Raw genomic sequence first — 19,731 nt, 5'->3', positions numbered from 1 at the left:
AAAAAAGGGAGCGCAAGGTCCGTTCATATGGACCCTGCATTTCACTGCTTCCTCACGATGTTGCCGGTAACTGATGCTGATATGACTTCATATGCCGGCGCTAATCATTGAACCTGCATGCACCTCGAGGGAGCAGAGGTCTGCAATAAGCTGGGATGGGGAGATAGATGATGCAAAGAGGTTATAGAGATGAGGCGATAAAAGATAATGGGAGCTATAGGGGAGAGAAGAGGTAGAAAGATTTGGGGGAAATGACATAAGCTGAGTCCTAAGCAGCCAACTAGTTGCAGTAGGTACAGCATTGTGCTCTGAAGATCTCACCAGCAGTTACTGGTTACTGTTTGGGGGAATCATTACTCAACAAATGAACCTTTAGTGAATGGTTATGGTTAGGGGTCACCTGTTACTAAAGACTCCTCACATCTACAATCTACAAAATTAGAACCTAGAAAACTCAATACACTCCCGTCTGAGATGAGTTCACAGATGTCCCCTATTGGATGCGCACTGTCCCAATTTATAACACTATATACATAGTGACCGGTCCTCATTATCACAGCTTAGCGATGCTCCCAGAATAGACTCTGAGGATTTTTCATTGATAGATGGTCTTTTCCCTATTGATCTCAGGTGATGAGGATGGGACAGGAGTCCTCTATAAACATCCGAATAATGGGGTAACTGGCAGAGTCCCAAGCACCATTGAGTATGAATAAGAGTAATGTATTTGCTTGCCCGGCAGATAGTTAAACTACCTTTCTGCCTTCCGGTACGTGTTCCTGGAAATCCAGATGTTAACATTACGCACGTGGGCCTTTCACTACATTTAGCAGTGCCTCTCTGCTCGAAATGAATATTTCATGCGGTTTGTTTTATTACCAGCTCTGGAGGGGGAAAAAGCGAGAGTATGATAATAAAAGGGATAATTGCATGGGGTTTAAGGTCACAGTCTGTGCTTATTCAAAGTTATTTGCTTTGGTGGAATTTCCAGGGGTTGGCTGTGACCCTGGTAAATCAAATGTCAACACTATAGAAATTGCTCAGTTTTCTGAATATTCCAAATGTTGTCAATGTTACAGGTCGGAAAACCAGTCTTGTGAGGAGAGCAATATTTGGGTCACTTGCAGATCTTTCTATTGACTCGCTGGGTTGAAAGGTATAAATAATGAATGTCTTCTGCCAAATTCATAATGGCCAATTCAATTTTGTTATCCTGATAATTACATGCAAACTTGTAGTAGCTGGATTTGGTATATGTGGTTGAAATATCCCTATGATGAAGTCTGTATAGCTCAGACCATATTTTATTGGGCCCACTGGGCCACTCCAGTTTAGCCCAGCTCTGGTAGACCCGCACTAACAAATGGTGGTCTCTGCTTGTGTGGTGGCATAAACAGCAAGAGACCCAAGAGTCTGCTGCTAAAGGGGTCTTAGCTTAGCCTTCCTCTGGGGTACATCTTTTGGCCCTTTAGTCATGCCTATAGAAACCTCTTTTCTGAGCACACCAAAATCAATGACTCCTAAATCAGAAGCTGGTGAGAACAAGAAATGCAGGTTACCAGTATCTCCTCCATTCATTCTTGGTAAATTGTCTATAAAAACACAATGAAAAGCAATGGAGGCTAGACGTACACTATGAGCAAGCGTAGCACTTCCAGGATCTCCCTTTGCTCTGTGATGACAGATGGAGAAGTGGAAGGTTTACTTATCATCCCATAGGAAGACAATCACACATGTTCTCTTGAACTACAATGTTTACATATGTCAAGATGCGTTCTCAAGCCTTGAAATTAAAATCCTATGCTTTAACTACCAGATTCTATTGGGATCATATTATATGGATATACATTAAGTGGATCATATAAAGCTGCCCAGAACAAAAACCACCTTAGAACATGTATAAATAGTTACATGTAAACATTTTTTAATTGAACTTTTCACTCTGATATGGCCAAACTATTCAGAACAATCTTCTGGGTTGGTACTAAACACTGGTTTGTATTGCCCAACTCCATGATCCTTTTAATACGTCCCTATTTGACTCATAACCTTAAACTGGCATTTACCATGCATCACGTGTAAAGATGTAGCAGCACAGCATAGTTATAGATCTGAAGCTTTGGGTAGCCTGTAAATCAGGGCTACAGATTAACATAAAATAAAGTGGTGTTTTGTCACAGGAGAATAAATGACTTAATTTACTAAAACTAGGCTATAGTTATTTATACATGTATCATTAGCATAATGTGTAAGATGCTTTCGGGAACATTTCTACATAGTGGCCCACATAGTGTCGTTGGGCACAAAGCTTTATGTTTGCAGACATAAACGAACAGAGGAAACAGGGGAATTGATGGCAGGTAAGACCCATTCGCCCCGTATAGTCTGCCCGTCCTGCTGTAAAAACAAAGTTTAATCAGTTGTTGGTCTCGTCTTAGATTCAGGAGCCATTTGCCTATCCAATGCATGTTTAAACTCCTTCGCTGTATTACCCTCTCCCTGTCTACCTAATGGCTCTTCCATCTGTCTCAGCAAAGATAAACTTAATTACATTACATCTAAGCCACTGACCCACTAGTTTTAGGACAATGGGGTCTGCTCATAGTATTTATATTGGCACCTGAAAGCAAACAATGGTGACCCCTGAGATTTTAATCCCGAAAACTAAAATTGTCAAAGCTCTAGGGCAGGGGTGTCCAAACTACGGCCCTCCAGCTGCTGCAGGACTACATCTCCCAAAATGCTCTTTCAGCTAAGGGGCTGGCTGAGGAGTATGGGAGATGTAGTCCTGCAGCAGCTGGAGGGCCGCAGTTTGGACACCCCTGCTCTAGGGCCATAACATTCATGAGGCAAGCGGGGCAGTTGCCCAATGCATTGCAAGGTGAGTTGGTGCACTTGAGCTGCCTTAGGGCAATGCCCCAGTATGGACTACATTTCCGACTGGATGTGGTGTCACTGAGACAGGGAACCCCTTACCTGTTCAACAGAAATCACTGCATAATCCACCTAATTTATTACATATTCATAAACTGAAGACCGTTAATCCATGGTCTTGGTTCTGAGCATATTGCATGGACCCCGATAACAATGTGCTTGCCACCCACTTTGATACAATCATACACTACTAAGCATCTTGCTCATTTCAGATACATTTGGATTATGCACACAACATGCAAGATCAGCAATAATTTTCATGCAAGCTCACAAAATACCAAACCTCATCTTTGATTAAACCTTTGGAAACGGAGCACATCGTTCATATGTTATGTTCTGCACATCTTGGTGTCTATTGTATAACACAATTCCTCCGAATGAGGGCTTCGGGTCTGCGTGTCAATCTTTGTAAAGAATAAATGCATACAGCTTGCAGCCTGTTACAATGTAATGTCCTTGGATTGACTTTAGGAGAAGATTCTGTTTCTTTGTTTCCAAACTCCAGCTAAATATATGTAAAATGCTCTACTTTGCTGAGCTTGTTGAACGAGGTTTGTAATTTACACCTCATTTCCCTTCTGAAACGAACGCAGGCTTCTTATCCCGGTAGAGCCTAAAGAAATCAGAACTCTTGGAAGGTGAAAGAAATTAGGGGTCAATGTCTCGCCAATCAGGCCAATCTGGCTCTGATAATTGGCAAAAAATGTGTGATTTTTACCACTTATTGGTAATGAAGGACATCCAGGCCAGTGAAGAATAATCTTCATGAATGTATTTAACTTTTCAGTAAAGTGATTATCATTAACTATTCCTTATAATCAGATGGCTGTTTAGTGACAGTATGACTTTATGCTTGCGTTAGAGTTGTTTTCTTAGAATAAGATAAAGTGCTTTAAAGGGCGGCGTTTGTAGTTCTTAGATCTAAAACCCTTTCTCTTAAACTCAATTTCCAGTGAGGTAAACGAGCTGATGGTCCTGATATACTTTTTATAGATAACTGTTAGGATTTCTTTCATATTAAATGAATGCAGTCAAACCAACAGCTGAAAGCCAGCTGTTAAATGTACCTTTGAAGCAATTTAAGGTCTAGCAGAGTTTGCATTAAAAAAATCAATGTTCCCAAGGTTGCACCATGCCAACTACAAAGAGCTTGGAGATCTTTCATGAGCTCCTACATCACCTCCAGCAACAATGGCCATGTATATGTTGACTGTTGGTCCAATCCCTCTGGGTGGACTACTAGCCAACTGGCATGGTTTTTCATGACACCAGGGCAGGAAATCTAGAGGTCTAACAACCAAAAGTCGAGCAGTAAGCCATACCTTCCAACCAAGCACTGCAGCCAGTAGTGTCCAAAGACCATCAGCCTTGATTAGAATGATTCAGAAAAGGGATAATACAGAATTCATATTTGCCTTTTAGAAGAGTGGCAGGGTCACTTAAAGCAGAGGAAGCGGAATCTGTCTTTCTGACATTGCATGATTTACGATTAATGTGCATTTATCTCTGGGTCAAAGATATAACCAGCTGGCACATAAATACCTGACTGGGGCTATGGTCTCAATACCAGAAAACCTTAGGTATGTATAGGGAGGGAGCCTATGATGGACTAAATCTAGTAGTTTTCATTTCACAATCAGCATTTTTGGCCTCACAGCCTCCATCAATGCTTTACACTTATGGAGTAAGTTTCAGTATCACCAATGCAAACAATTTATTAACTACAACGCTTATGATTGGCCAGATGGGACACAGCAAGCTGCTGGCTGAGATTCATGGGAGTCCACAAGAGCTTGAATACCAGATGATGGTTATTCTTGAGTACCAGCCTGGGAAGGGGGGCTTTCTCTAGCATTCTATAAAGCAGCAAGTAACTGTCTGTGTATTAATATTTCATATGTATGAATTTAATGATAAGAACATTTTAAACTCATAAATAATGTTGTGTGAAGCACTGAGGCATTAATGGTTAATGAACATTAGCCCACATCACATTATGAGTTTAACTGACCACAACCTGCAGGTTCTGACATTTTGCAAGAGGCCATTTCCCCTAATTAGAGCCGCTGCTCGCTGCAGGTTGCAGGGCAGAGAGATAATGGCTCACTGGGATTGTGGAGCAGAACCTGATCCCCTCTGACCCAATGCCATGAATCGCCCTTACCCGAATGTCTGTCCCCACTTCAATTCCATAAAACACTTTGCCGCGACACATGCTCATCTCCACAGTGCCGTGCAAACTTGCAGCCAGGTAGCTCGACATCTAGATGGAGAATTGCAACAATTTCTAATTTTATATTTATATACAAACATCACATTGTAAACAAATTTACGGGCTGTATATAACCCATTAGGCATTAAATGAGCAACACGTTTATAACCAGGGTGGACTGAGGTTAGATCGTAAGCTTGTTAAAATAAACACATAATTTGTTCTGTAAGAGCTTAAAGGAACAGTCCAGACAATCATATACACTTTAATGTATATAATAGCTGTCACCTTAAATTAACACGTTCCCCCGCAAATGCTTGGTGAGGGGCTAATCTGAAGCCCCTATGCATTTGCTCTGCTCCCTAGCTCCTGACTAGTAGTTTATATTAATACATTCTCACCACCAGCCAGTTCTAGAACTGTGTGTGCGTGTATGTACGTTTGCTTGTGTATGTACGTTTGCTTGTATTATGCATCCAGTGGGCCATAGAGTATGCAATATGCGTTCTTTGGACATGTATGGAACATTAGACCTTAAGAGAAACAGTTGGCATGTTTAGTGTTGCTGGATAAACGTCAGAAGAGTTCAACACGTTACTATATTGTAAAATAATGCAGTGTTTCAAAGCATTCATCTATAGTTATAAATTTCATCTTATTCCTGTGTGATTAGAGAGAAGGGATACATATCATTTTTGGTTTCCAGCGGCTGGTGGGCGCTGTGAATTTGGCCGTTTAAGATGTAAATAAGTAATGATGTGAAAGTGTTATATTTCAGAGACGAGCAGAAAAGAGGAAGCCAGGAATCCAGTTTTACAGAAAGGAACTGAAATATTTATTTGTCAGGAAGGGGCTTAAGGAAATGGAAGCAGAAAAATGTTTATTTTACACGTTTCAAGATTTTTCGGTTTCTTAAATGTGCCTAAAATTTTGGAAGCTGAGTCGGTCTGTTTATCCAAACCTGACATATTTCACACTGTAACCTCAGTAAATGTGGGAATGAAAAGCTCAAAAAAACTATTTTAAACCCTGATGTGTAATAATCTCATAATAAAATTTAGCTCAGTAACAATCTGAAAATCCCATAAAAGGCTAAAGGAGCCATTTATTTTAGTTAATTTGAACTAAATTTCCTAATTTGACATCTAAAGTAAATCCATATAGTTCTGATGTTCTGAATTGAGATGGCAAGCACAACAGCTAATGACCACATTAAGGAAAGTCATTTATCTGGCTCCTTAGGGCCAAAATCCTGCCACGAATCTTAAATTCCCCTAATATGTGAGAAAATGGTTATTGGGGTGAGTAAAGAAAATAATCTAGACACGTGTGAATTGTGATATACAATCTTCCTGTCCTGAAGTCACCTACATAATATCACCATTTCTAAAATGCCCAACACTGGGGCTCTCTATCCCCACCCAGTGGTCAGAAATCATAGTGCATAAAGGGGTAAGGATTGGGGATAATCTGAGAAGTGACAGGTCCCAGTTAAAGGTGCGGTTCCATTTAGAAAAACAATTGCATTCTCTGATGTTAAGGGCATACACATTAGATGTGTAATTGTACTCCTGATAAAGGTTTGATCAAGCGACACAAGATATTTCAGTTTCTATGGTAACTTATCATACCTGCATTTGTCACATGACAAGTAATGATGGAACTATGTAAATCCACAAGTAGACTCCAGCAGACATGCATTTCTACCTATACATTTGCTCTCTAACCAAACTTATCTGCCTTGCATGAGATGCTTTCCATCCAGTTCCAGAATGTCCAATAAGACAAATAAAGAAAGCATTCCCTTGATTTCAATGGAAGCAGAACCTTCCTACTGGCAACCAATGCTAAATATGTATTCTGGGTGGGACACTAATTTTAAAACTCCTGTCCCCTTTAGTGTTTAGAACATAATACAAAGACGGAGGTTTACATCAGTAGCTATTTGAGAGATTTAAACACTGAACAGTACTAATGATGCTCCTAAAGCTGGACTTAATTGTGATTCAGCAAAGCGATTGGGACAGCACCTTTAAAGGAGGGCCCCTGGGGCTCACTTAATGCAATGAAAAATAAATACCGAATCAGTGTCAGGGTTTTGTAATATACACAAATATATGGAAGGAGTAATATTTTCTAGAAGCTAAACAGCAGAAAATATTTATACATAAAGGATATAACACAAATATAAACGGTTCTGAAGGTTAGATGTCATTAGCGTGGTGGTGGGAGCACCTGATTTCCATACAGCAGGTGTCTGCGATCGCATTAATTGCACTTGACCTTTTGCCCCCACCTGGTCATAATGTGCCCTCACTGAAATATTCCACATTGTGTGGATGCTTTATTATAAGGAAATCTGTCTACTACAAGGCAGTATGTTAAGGTGTCAGGGCGCCTGCTAGAGCTAAAAAAAAGTACAGGAGGGAAGATTTATTTGTAATGTTTATTTACTGAAAGGGTGGCAGATAAATGTAACAGCCTCCCAGCAGAAGTGGTAGATGTTAATAGTGCGGTAATCTGGCCGTGCATGGCAGGCACATAAACCATGATTATGGTCAGTCTCTACAGCTGAACAGTTATCTGCAGTGAAATTCTGTTTGGATGTGAAGATGGCAGAATGACTAACATGCAGCTGGGAGCATATTATCGAAAAACTGTTTAACCCCTTAACGACAATCCACGTACATGTACGGGGTTGCCGTGCAACGGGTTAACGACAATGCCCGTACATGTACGGGCTGCCGTTAAATAGCTGCATCGCCGCGATCGCGGCGTTTTCGCCGCGATCGGCGGCTTTGCAGCATCCACGGAAGCCTCCTAAGTGAGGCTGACCGTGGATCCGGGGAGGGCAGCCCTTGGCAGCCCTCCCCGGAAGAAAAATGGCCGCCGCCGCACCGATCACCAAAGATCGCGGCGGCGCCCGGCTAAAACAGCTTAGGAAGCGAACTGAATCGCTTCCTAAGCATAAATGGTGTTACTGACATGCCTCGATATCGAGGCATATCAGCAACACTACCCCCCGACCCCCGATCGCCTTGTGATTGCTCCGAAGAGCAACCACAAGTGCCATCCTGTGAATGACGTTGCCGTCATTCACAGGATGGCATCAACAATAGAAATGAGTTCATAGAGGGTCTATCCAGACCCTCTTGTGAACTCTCGAGCTCCTCCTGCAGGTTGAATGCAGGTACTGCATCCAACCATGCAAGGTCAATGGAGCCCAGCTCACTAATGAGTGATAAAAAAAAAAAAAAAAAAAAATTAAATTTTTTTTTAAAAAAAAATGTTTAAAAAATAAAAATAATATGGTAACATATAAAAATCCCCACTGTCACCAAAAAAATAAAAAAAAAAAAATAATAAGCAAGTCCTAAAATTCTTTATCTTTACAAAACTTCCAACATGGAAAGAGTTAAAATATTGGCATTACAAATGCCCATAGGGTGTCTCGTATTAAAAAATGCATGAGTGGATGGGGTAAATTGAATTGGCCGGGTTCAAAGGTGTCCCAAATATGGGACATGGGGGCAGTAGGATCAGATGTCTAAATGGCCAAAAAATACACACCTCACAAAGGCGGCCTTTTACCTCCCAAATAACCCAACAAACCCATGCATGTGGGGTATCACTGCGCTCAGGAGATGTTACTGAACACATATTGGGGTGTTGTTTGACACGGACATATACCAGGAGCGATAAATTTATACCTGAAGTACAACGTGTGTGAAAAAAATACAAAAAAATTTACTACCATAAAGTTTCACAAAGGCTGGTGGTAAAATTAGTGCATGGAAAGGGTTAAATTACCAGCATGTGAAATACCTTGGGGTGTCTAGTTTTTAAAAATATATGACTTGATGGGGTAAATTGCATTGGCCGGCTTCAAAGATACCCGAAATGGCACATGGGGGGAAGAATTACCAGATTTGGAAAAAAAGGTTTTGAAATAGCAAAACGCTACCTGTACTTATTGCCCCATAACGTGCAGAAAAAAGCAAAAAAACATAAAAACATTGGGTATTTCTAAACTCAGGACAAATAGTAGAATCTATTTAGCAGGTTTTTTCATTCGTTTTTGCAGATGAGTAAAAGTTTTTTGTTTAAAAAGTGAGAAAAAGTATTTTTTTAACAAAAAATCCCCATATTTTATCATTTTTTTTATAGTAAATTAGATGATATGATAAAATTAATGGTATCTAAAGAAAGCCCTGTTTGTCCTGAAAAAAACAATATATAATATGTGTGGGAGCACGAAATGAGAAAGAAGAAAATCACAGCTAAACAGGAACACCGAAAAATGTTAAAATAGCCATTGTCCCACAATATACTACGAGTAATAACCCCTATTGTCCTTAAGGGGTTAAAAACATACTGCACAATATTTGTAATCTAATACTAGCAATAAAGCAGAACTTGGTGTGTTCCCCTTTAACTTGTGGTGTTCTCACAGGTGCCACTAGAGGGCCCCATAATACAGCATGTAATCGTTCAGCTGTGTAGATTCACTCAACAGGACTCTTCTCTTGTTCCAACCTGAACATTATTTGTTTTATATAGCACCAACAAATTCTGTAGCGCTGTACAGTGGGTAGACGGGACATAACAAGTAGCATGTAATATAACAAATTGACTAACGGGTGAGGAGGGCTTACAATCTATCCTTGTGTGACCTTCTCCATCCCATAAACGTACAATAAACTGGGGATTGTGTTCACAGCCGCTAGGAAATGCTTCTGTGTAACATAAAATACATGCAGAGTGATTCTCTGTGGAAGGCAAATACCTTCAGAAGCCCAGCCATAATTACATAGCTTATATAAAGTCTATTGTGTGGGCTGGTGGCTTCCAGCTGCTTGGTGTACTTTATGCAGTGCTTTTAGGAGCGGTGGGGTATTGCGCCTCTAGGGTTGATTTAGGAGCAAACATTTGATTGTATGGACTATTAATGGAGCCATGCATCAGTCATTAAGCTTTAGCGCCGCAATAGGGCTAAGCCGTGGCAGCGCAACTATCCGTCCCTCAGCCTAGACCCCTGTTCTGAGTGCCGGGTTATGACGTTATGTCCCAGCGCTATGGAGGCCATGGCCATTCGGCAGTCCATGGTGTAAATGGGCTGGTTGGGGAGGTCCAACAGTGGTGCTGCAGGGACTGATGGCCCAGCAGGGCCATGGGCTCCATGTTACACAATTATGAAGGAGCTCCTATATCACCCCTGGACCTGCCCCCCTAGGCTAGAATCTGCCATTGCTATGGATAAGCGTTGAGTTGGCCCATTATAAAAGCACAGACCCCCTAGAAAAGGCTTTTCATGCATAGTAAGTGAAATATCCCACATCACCTAAACGCCACTCCGACACCAATGACTACACACTACTGATGAGGTCATAAGAAAACATTAAAAAAATGACAGTAGGTAGACTGGTGAATTTTGCTGGTACCTTCGATGTCTGTAAATCTCCGACTCCATCTGCATGATGGCTCTTCCAGGAACCGTAAACCCGCTGGTGTCTTTTACCGGTCTTTTCAATCTACCGTTTAGAATGACATCATGGATTAGTTTTTGTGACAAAGGTCCAGGTGATCAGGCTCAGACTGTATTAGACACCTAGTGTCTTCTAGATTGTCAGCTCCTTTGAGCAGGACCCTCCTCGCCTTTTGCTCCTGTCTGTCCTAGTTGTTTTGCGATTCTTTACTTCACGCGTTGTACAGCGCTCTGGAATATGATTGCGCTATGGTTTAAAGGGGGTTGTGTTGGTAACCAGTCCGTGTTTCGCTCTTTGCTGTGTTTTGATATGTTGTTCAGTCAGAATTCATGAAATGTCTGCTTTTAGTTGGAAAACCATATAGGGTAACTTTTAACCCCCAATATGTTAACCCCCCTTTGCTTTAGTGACAACGACACCATGGGTTAATTCTCGGAGCTGACCATGGTGTGCTTAGAGCTCTGTTGTATGCTAATGCCATGTTAGTCCGCCCCGGCTGTGGTCCCCCGGGCAGTGTCGTTAAAGGGGCGACTGAGCCGTGACTCTGACTGAAAGGGTTCAGAAGCCAGGACCGCACACTGACTGGACGTGGGCGTGGCCAGCGAGGGCGGAGCGCCAAGGCACGTTACTGTGCAGGCGTGACCAGAGCTGGCTCCGGAAAGGGGCGGAGCTTGAGAGCGCCGACCACCGGGCGGGAGACACCCGTAAGTGAGGTGATCCGGGGTGGGGGCGAAAGAGGTGACCCGGCGGGTTAGAAGATGCCACGGGTTGTCCCAGACCAGAGAAGCAAATTTGAGAACGAGGAGTTCTTCCGGAAGCTGAGTCGTGAATGTGAGGTGAGCCCAGGAGATGGTGGTCATAGGGGGCAGCGGGTGAGTGTGGAGGGGAAATACCAGAGGCGAGGGGGGCAGAACGGGGGAGTCGGGGTTGTGCGGGGGTGTAAGAGCCCTTATCAGGGTAACCCGTACATAAAAGAAAGCAGTAGCCCGGGAGGGGGGGGGGCGACAGAAGTGTGTTGCCCGGGGCGTGATGGGAGTTATTGTGGAGGGAGGTGGCGGGGTATGTGTTACTGATAGCGGAACATGTGTTTGAGTGGGGTGGGGGTGTTGTGCACAGTATGGCAGCCCCCTCTGATGGCATTGTAGCCGTTTGCCACCTGGAAGGCCCTCTTCTAGCTTGTTCAGGTGGGCACTCCAGGTACCCGGCCCCTGAACATTTATATATTCCAGGAATCAGACCTGATGACGAAGTCTGGAGTGGAATATGGAACCTTTTATCAAACAAAGCTGGAAAACAATGCTTGGGACCTCAGAGGTCTCTTTCAGACAGATTCCATGTGTTATGATATGGTTAAGAAGATCTCTCTGAGGTCCCCAGGGGTTCCGTGTCATTCTGTGTTGGCTATAAAATGAAGCGCTTGTCTATGATCCGTCTCCTCTTGGACCAGAATAATAATAATTAAAATAATAATGTTGGGCTCTCTGGTGTTTGCTTCTATTCTCTGATCACATACTCATCACTGTAAACAATTTGCCCCAAGACTCCTAGAAAGAGCTTCGCTGTTACAGCCTTTTTAAGTCTGATTACATATTTTTTGTCGTCCCCCGTTTCCCCTCATCTCAGGTTTATTTTGTAATTCTTTAATTTTTCCGTATTTCAGATTAAATACACCGGTTTCCGGGATCGGCCCCACGAGGAGCGCCAGGCGCGCTTTCAGAACGCGTGCCGGGATGGCCGCTCGGAAATAGTAAGTCATCGCGCTGCGCGAAGGTAACATCGTCTGTAGAGCGTTCGGATCCCCATATACTGTGTGTGTAGTATATAAACCCCGCCTCTCGGAGCATATGCAAATGAGGAATGCTTCATTTGCATGCAGGGGCCAAGCAGAAGTCGGTTTATACATATTGCTGCGCTCCTTCCCCCAATCCTGCTCGTAGGGTCCCGTCTGGATGCCGCGGCTCGTTACAGACAGAGCGCTAAGGCCTCTGTCTCAGAGCTCTCTTGCTGGCAGCAGACCCAGCGATGGGGGGGGGGGGTTTAGTCTCCCTGAATAATGCATGCCTCTGACTTGCTTCTTATTGATTTTCTCCGCCAGGCGTTCGTGGCCACAGGAACCAACTTATCGCTGCAGTTCTTCCCAGCCAATTGGCAGGGAGAGCCACGGCAGGCTCCCACCCGCGAATATGTGGATTTCGAAAGAGAATCCGGGAAGGTAAGAGATCTATGGTAGCTGGAGATGTTTAGATTGTAGCGCCAACAGTTTCAGTAGTGCTGCTCCATAGGGTCTGATGGATTAAGGTGGACCGATAGATTAATGATATGTTTATTGTTTGGAATGCAGGGTTTTATATACACGTTAACCGGTGTTACTGTCGTGTTTGTTTATATTTTGCAACGTTCTTGGTGCCTTCTATCCCTGCCAAACAGTCTTCTGGGACCTGCTACAGAAACCGGAGGTGATCTTGGATATTCTACCCTTGATCACATTATAATGGTCCTGCTTTAGTAGTATTGATCCATCTCCTGGCCGAGTCCCTGATGGACCCTGGAATTAGTGTTGGTAACGCTCTGTGGCCTAATTTCTGAAAGCTCAGTTGGTTGGCTTCTTCTGGCCAAGTTTGTGGTCATGTGTGGCTCGTCTGCATATAAAACATCTTGGGGGAAATAAAACATTTGGCAGAATTCTATAACAAAACTACGACAGTAGGCGGTCAGGCTCGACCTTGATATCTTGGATATAGGTTGACAATGATTTCCACTACACACAGATTTCAATCCCATGTATCAAGCAAAGCCATCTGCGGCTCACATGGACATCTGGAGAGGGTCAGGAACCTAGATCTCCGGCCGCCACATACCCTTATCGGCCGGTGCCTTCCACGTGACACACAGGCACACGCTTACTCTGGCACTTATCAGCCGACACAGCAGGCATATCCTCCAAGATTAGTCCTGCGTCTCACCCTTTGCTGTGAGTAATTGTTGAGCTGGTAGGACCCCTTCCAGATACTAACAGACAGTATCGGTTGCTCTTGGATGCCTGCAACGTGCCCACAAACGGCTTTGGCAGTTCTAGATTAGTCGCTCCGCTGTGAGATATAAGAAATAAACTATATTCTGGGCAAATTAGGTACTAAAATAACATTTCAGGAGGTAGAAAGTATTCATAGCTCATCACAAGTGTAGCTTCAGTAAAAGGTTACGCTCTTGGTGGGTTTGACCTGCGCGGATTTGGACATTCATCGGATCTTCTGTTGTAGAGATCTGTGTTTTGGGTCTACAGCAGAACACACAGCCTGGAGAGAGAAGTCTCGTCTGTCTCTACACCATGTCGGCTGCGATCCTGAGACTTCTCTTCTCTCCATGCGGTCGTTGTGATGGAGGAAAGAAGAATTCAGTTTTTGTGCCACAATTGGAGGATAACAAATGTCAGGAGAAATTAACGCATTAACCGCCGACAGGGCTGGTTTGCTATGTTCACTGCACAGCATAGGATCTTTGTGTATACCTAGGGATGGCTGTGGCACTCGCTGGGTTAATGAATTGTGTTTTAGGCTTCCGTCCAAGCGCTGCAGCTTCAGCTCACATTTATGTATGATTTTGCACCCACTGAATTCCTCTCATCCTACAGACGTTGGCGGGACGCCCGTATTGATGGCTCTGCCTTCTGCAGCGTGCCAGCTCTGCATGCGTAAAGCAGTGCTCCCAAACGTAGGTTAACCCTTCGTTGCTGCAGTGTCAACCCGTGTAATGTCTACATGGAAAGCCTTTTGTTCATATTTCCCAAATCCATTCATGTAAATGCATTAATGTTCCGTTACTATACCGAATAGCTCTATTACAACCAGCTGGGTTGGCAGTGGTGGGATTTGATTGCCAGGTGCCCCTAGGCATAAATTGCTGCACACACTAGAACTTCTGGGCCCACTGATGCCAAGAGTTTGTGGGAACTGTAGTCCACAACGGCAGAAGGTCCAGCAAAAGAATAAAGTGACAACCTGAATTTGCATTGATGTCTAAGCTTTGTCGCAATACCTCCTGCCACGAAGATCGCTGTGAGCTCAGACAATTAGGTCATCGATTTGATGAAACCGCTTTGATTGCAATTCAAGTTGCAACTATTGGACGTCTGAATGAATCTGAAGTTAAGTAAAAACCAAAAAACTGGTAAATCAGTAAATATTTACCCTTTCTTCCTCGTAGTGTATGCAATGTCTGCCCAAAGATGCTCCGTTCCCTAAAGGCTGGGGCTGAACGTCTACAATATGCTATTCTCATAGCCTCCAGTGCTGGTGCCCCTAATGGGCTGCGGCTTCTGTGCCCCGTCTCGGTACCTTGATCGCGCAGGTTATACTACAGCGAGTATGAGAGGTTTATACTCGATCACGCTCGTCACACAGAAGCTGCATTTTGGGCAGTAAAGTGACACCTGTTTGTCCCACTTCTAGTTTTGCTTCCCTGATGGTTGAGATTGGATTGTTAGGCATGGCTCCTTCCTGATCAGAGGTATAAGACGCTGGGTCGCGTAAGCTCGACAGATGGTTATTCGCAGTGTAAAGTCATTAGCAGTCTCTTGGCGTCGGTGGGCATAATATTGCCCCATTCAGAGTCTTTTGCCAGGAACCCTTGTCGTATGTAACAGTAGGCCCTGATAGCTGGGTATACGAACCAAACAGGCTTCTTAAACATATCTGTATGTGTTCTGTTTGGTGATTAAACCTTCACGAAATGGCAGATCTGCTAATATATCATATACTATAATGTGCATTTAAAGTGTTTAAGTGGAACAGCAGCTTTAAGCCGATACATAGTACGTGATGCCTTCTCTTGCTTCGTGATTTGTTGGGACACAATGGGCTCCTTGTGCTCTGCCTTGGCGGTCCCCATCGGTTAGTGGTTTTATTGGCCAGGCAGCGTTAACTGTTTCACTGCCGGGGGTCTTGTGCATGGAGTAGCTGTTTATTTGGCTGGTGGTCCCTGTGTGGATCCGTACGCCCGGCCTGGTCTCTGATTACTTGGTGAAATGTTTTCTGCTGGCTGTGCTCGTTGCACACAGAGCTTGTATCCAGCAGCCGCGGCAGAAGCCACAACATCCTTTTCCTGTGAATGGCTGCAAACAAATGGGCTTCTTTCTAATGTTACTCTCAGCAGGCTGCTGTATTCGCACTACCCCCCCCTCATTCATACGCCATGTATACACTACTACTTCTGCTTACGCTTCCTCCAGACACTGCGGCCAAATGTTACGTAGTCCTCTCCAGGCCCAGAGAAACTTCCAAGTCGAGCATTAAACAAGCAGGTGGAATTTGTCAACTCCTGATATTGCACCCCCCCACACTATTTAAACAACTTAACAATAAGTTATCTGCAACATGCCGACTATTTTAATGCAAGCCTCTACTAACACACTGACATAGTATGCTTCTGTAGATATCCTTTTGATTCTTGGCTGGTGTTGAGCCAGACCACCATCACGCTCTGAACAAATAATAAATTGTATAGATAAAGGTGTGTATCCCTGCAGTGTTTTTCCTGTAGGTTTATGTTCCTGCGCGCGGAAATGGATCTCCATAATTAGGGCTTTAGACGCTTGACTAGCACGTCGCCGATGGCAGTTTGCCTGGGAACTAGCCTGTAATGTAAAGCGTGCGTGCTTATTTCCCTTCAGTAAATATAAATGTTTGGAGTAAACGGTTATTTAACAAAACGAAACATACTTTATATTTTTATTATGATGTAATCAGACAAAATAAACATTAATAAAAAGTTCCATGAGAGATGCATGTAATATATAGTACCATTAAGCCTGGAGCAACGTTCCATCCACCCGCCCCGCTTGTGTCAGATTTACACGAATGGTGCTGTTAGGCGTTTGTATGTTTATTGAGTAACCGCTTCCGCTGCAGGTTTACCTGAAAGCTCCGATGATTCTGAACGGCGTGTGTGTGCTGTGGAAAGGCTGGATCGACCTCCAGAGGCTGGACGGGATGGGGTGTCTGGAGTTCGATGACGACAGAGCGCAGGTAATGTCTTTTTTCCCCATCAGCGAATAAACATTCCGTACATTATTTTTGGGGGAAATCAACCACCATTTGTGCAACCCCCCCTTTTTGACATCGCCCTACTACAAAGTAATGAACGGCCTATAGTGCTGCATGATGTCATAAGGGGGGCTGAACACATTATTCTCCATATATACTGTGTAGCATACTTCTGCTCCGTTCACATGCTTTGTTACATTGTAAGCCATGTTTTATGTGAATTCAAAGCTTACAACAGACATTGTTTTATTATCATTCTTAAGAAAACAATAATTCTTGGCGTAGAATGCAGGACCTGCCATTAGTTCTCTAGGTTCAAACAAAGTCCCCAAGGGTCACAATTAGTCTGAAATGATGCCTCTATTTTAGTTCGATTAAACGTAACCATATATTATATATATTAAGTCTTAAATAAAAAAAGATAGGGAATGCATATTCTTTGAATACTATATAATTCTTTTCTCAGTGCTTCTTCTCTTGTTTTGTATATTTTAAGTTGATTCTATGCAGTTTTAGTGTGTGCATACTATTAATGTCCGGTTTCTTGGTTCTGTCCCCAGCATGAAGACGCTCTGGCACAGCAGGCTTTTGAGGAAGCCCGCAGGAGAAACCGTGAGTTCGAAGACCGAGATCGCTCTCACCGGGAGGATATGGAGGTGAGAGTTTTACGGCCGCGCTGCCCGTAACTGGTCAGTACCCGTGAGACTCATTCTTTCCTGTGTGTGTGAGATGCTGGGCCTGTCCAGCTTCGTGATGGGGATGGTGGGATTTCCTTAAGAGACTGGTGATGTCCGGGACCTCCGGCTCTCTGATCACAGTCCCATTAAAGAGGGGACCTTAAATGTTCAGCATTTCATCTAGTTTGACCTCATACATTTGCCAGCAGTCTGTATTGTCGTTTTTGTGGTGTTTGGGGTTGAGTTACTGTTTCTTTGGGTTACCCTGTAAAAGTGTTATGTCTAGTGAATGGCTGCATTGTGTATAACGCATGTTTACAGGCACCGGCCTCTTCCTCTTGCGGGAATCCCATGATCCCTCTGTACTAATCCTCCCCCAGTCCACCCCACCAGGCTCCTCCCCAGGAACACTACACCCTAGTGATTCCTAGTATGAGGTCTGACTCTATCAATGTATGGTGTGCAGCTCCCTCTAGGGTCTGGATATATAATAGCAGTCTTTACTATGTTAACCTTTCTTCTGCTGGGAGTCAGTTCCACTTATCTACCACCCTCCATAATACTGTAAATATTGCATAGTCTTCCCTAGACCCCGACTAACGTCGTAGTCTAGCAATAAACAAGTGGAGATGCCTGATAAAACCACTAGGAATTTCTGTCAGCCAGCATCTGTTTTTTTTATATAAGTAGTCTTTCTGTCGCTTAACTATTTCAGCAGACACTACAAAACGATTAAATGTTTGTCTCGTGTTCCTGCCTCGGTTCTAACTCTAAACAGCCCTTCTCTTTGGTGTAGGCTCGACGGCAGCAGGATCCCACCTCTGGGCTGGGCGGCGGTGACGATCTGAAGCTCCGTTAACTCGTCTCCTCCGAGCTGATCACCCCATCCACCTGCAAGACCAGGAGAGGACGGTAACTCGCCCCTCGGAGGCCGCTCTTCATCCTCGCTCCTCGCTCACTCCCGATTCTACGCATGCTGACGGCATCTTCGTAAACGGTTCACGCCGATTCCTCTATGCAAACCTCGCCGCACGTAGTCCGTCCACGGGCGGCTGCTGCAATTTACTTACATTTTGAGGATAAATAGGTCAAGTTTCTCTACAAAGAATATTTTTTGTTTTACTTTGTGATACTGCTTTTTGCTTTAAGTTGCTGTTATTTCTGGTACCTTTTTATGTTGTATTATGTGAATTTGTGATTTATGTGCAGGGTGAATCTGCAAAACTGATGGTCACCATAGCAACAAGCTCCACATTTGCACCAGATTTTCTCTAGCTCTGGTGTTGAGTAGTATCAGATGGACTTGCCACATTAAATAAACCTTTACATTAATCAAACCAATTGGAGAAACTATTTAAAAACAAACGACCAGATGTTGAAATTCTATAGACTCAAAGATAAACTGACCAACCGTGAAGCAGAAATCCAATGAATGGGTCTCCTAACCATAAAGCAATAAAATTCCCCCCAAAAATGCGCACTTGGTACAAATACATTTATGCTTAATGTATAGTTTTTCTATTTAATGCTGACGGGTCCACTTTGAGCATACTCTGCAGGAAATACTTCATTTCTGGATAAAGCAGGAGAACATGAATCCCCGCGTTAGATGGTGCAGAAACGGTTAAATCTCTGGACCCCAAATGCCACCTTATACTCCTGTCCATGCTGTATTCTTTCTCTGATATTATATATATTCATATATAGATTTGTCATGCATTAAACATACCAAATTTCAAGCACCACGTTTCTTTCCTGGTGCTTGAGGAAACTTTTGTTCTAGAAATGGGGTGAAATGATTCTCCTGACCAAATGGTCAATCAGCAACTGAATTGGTTAAACACTTTAAGACACATGTCTGTTGTCATGGTGAATAATGTAATATTCTGATGTGTATCGGTTACATGAACGGTTTTAATAAACTTCTGGTATTGGCTGAAATAATCAGTGACTTATTTTCTGGAGTAGACTGTTTCTATTGGTTCTGGTCCGTTTAATTCCTGTGTTCTGTTGTGACGTCCAATGCTGGGGGGTTCATAGCGGAGTTTGGATAGCTGGGTTTTTAAGTCATCTGTAATATAGAACACCATAATACAAAGTCTTAAACTGAATGGCACTTGGGTCGTTTACCTGTAAACACAAACTCTATAGAAAGATACCAGGGTGACATCTCGGCTCCTGTAGCGTGCAATGGTGGCCATGATTGGGACAGCTGTACACTTTTGTCTTCTACATGTCTTTTAGAAGAATGTATTTGTACTCACTGGAGCTCCTCAAGAAAAATCAGGCAGCCGAGTCGGCACGTGGGTCCCGGTACCTCTGCCAGGCGGGAGGACAGCAAAGGACTGTATGGTCTCATCAGTTATACTAGATTACACACG

General features: G+C 43.4%; 1 protein-coding gene across 6 annotated transcripts; it reads left to right on the top strand.

The window, feature by feature from the left end:
- Window positions 1–11,283: 11,283 nt before the first annotated feature.
- Window positions 11,284–18,554, top strand: CBFB (core-binding factor subunit beta). 6 transcript variants are annotated; one of them, XM_053449009.1, is made up of 6 exons: window positions 11,284–11,504; window positions 12,293–12,379; window positions 12,728–12,844; window positions 16,539–16,655; window positions 17,234–17,362; window positions 18,129–18,554. In XM_053449009.1, the coding sequence occupies exons 1-5, from the start codon at window positions 11,391–11,393 to the stop codon at window positions 17,357–17,359; spliced, it is 561 nt and encodes a 186-aa protein (XP_053304984.1). In that variant the 5' UTR covers window positions 11,284–11,390; the 3' UTR covers window positions 17,360–17,362; window positions 18,129–18,554. The 6 variants fall into 6 exon arrangements, with proteins under 6 accessions (XP_053304984.1, XP_053304986.1, XP_053304983.1 ...); XM_053449011.1 differs by having other exon boundaries at window positions 17,234–17,329; window positions 18,129–18,553; XM_053449008.1 differs by having other exon boundaries at window positions 11,285–11,504; window positions 18,147–18,553.
- The last annotated feature ends 1,177 nt before the right edge of the window (window positions 18,555–19,731 follow it).

Source organism: Spea bombifrons, chromosome 10 (genome assembly GCF_027358695.1).
Source record: "Spea bombifrons isolate aSpeBom1 chromosome 10, aSpeBom1.2.pri, whole genome shotgun sequence".
Taxonomy (NCBI): domain Eukaryota; kingdom Metazoa; phylum Chordata; class Amphibia; order Anura; family Pelobatidae; genus Spea; species Spea bombifrons.
Note: the sequence above shows the minus strand (reverse complement) of the source record. Positions and strands in the feature narration are given on the sequence as shown.

Bases quoted from the DNA above. Each gene is read 5' to 3' on its own strand.
- CBFB (XM_053449007.1), top strand. From the start codon at position 11,391: ATGCCACGGGTTGTCCCAGACCAGAGAAGCAAATTTGAGAACGAGGAG. The intron at 12,845-16,538 runs GTAAGAGATCTA...CTTCCGCTGCAG, and splicing joins TCGAAAGAGAATCCGGGAAG to GTTTACCTGAAAGCTCCGAT. The intron at 17,330-18,146 runs GTGAGAGTTTTA...TCTTTGGTGTAG, and splicing joins CTCACCGGGAGGATATGGAG to GCTCGACGGCAGCAGGATCC.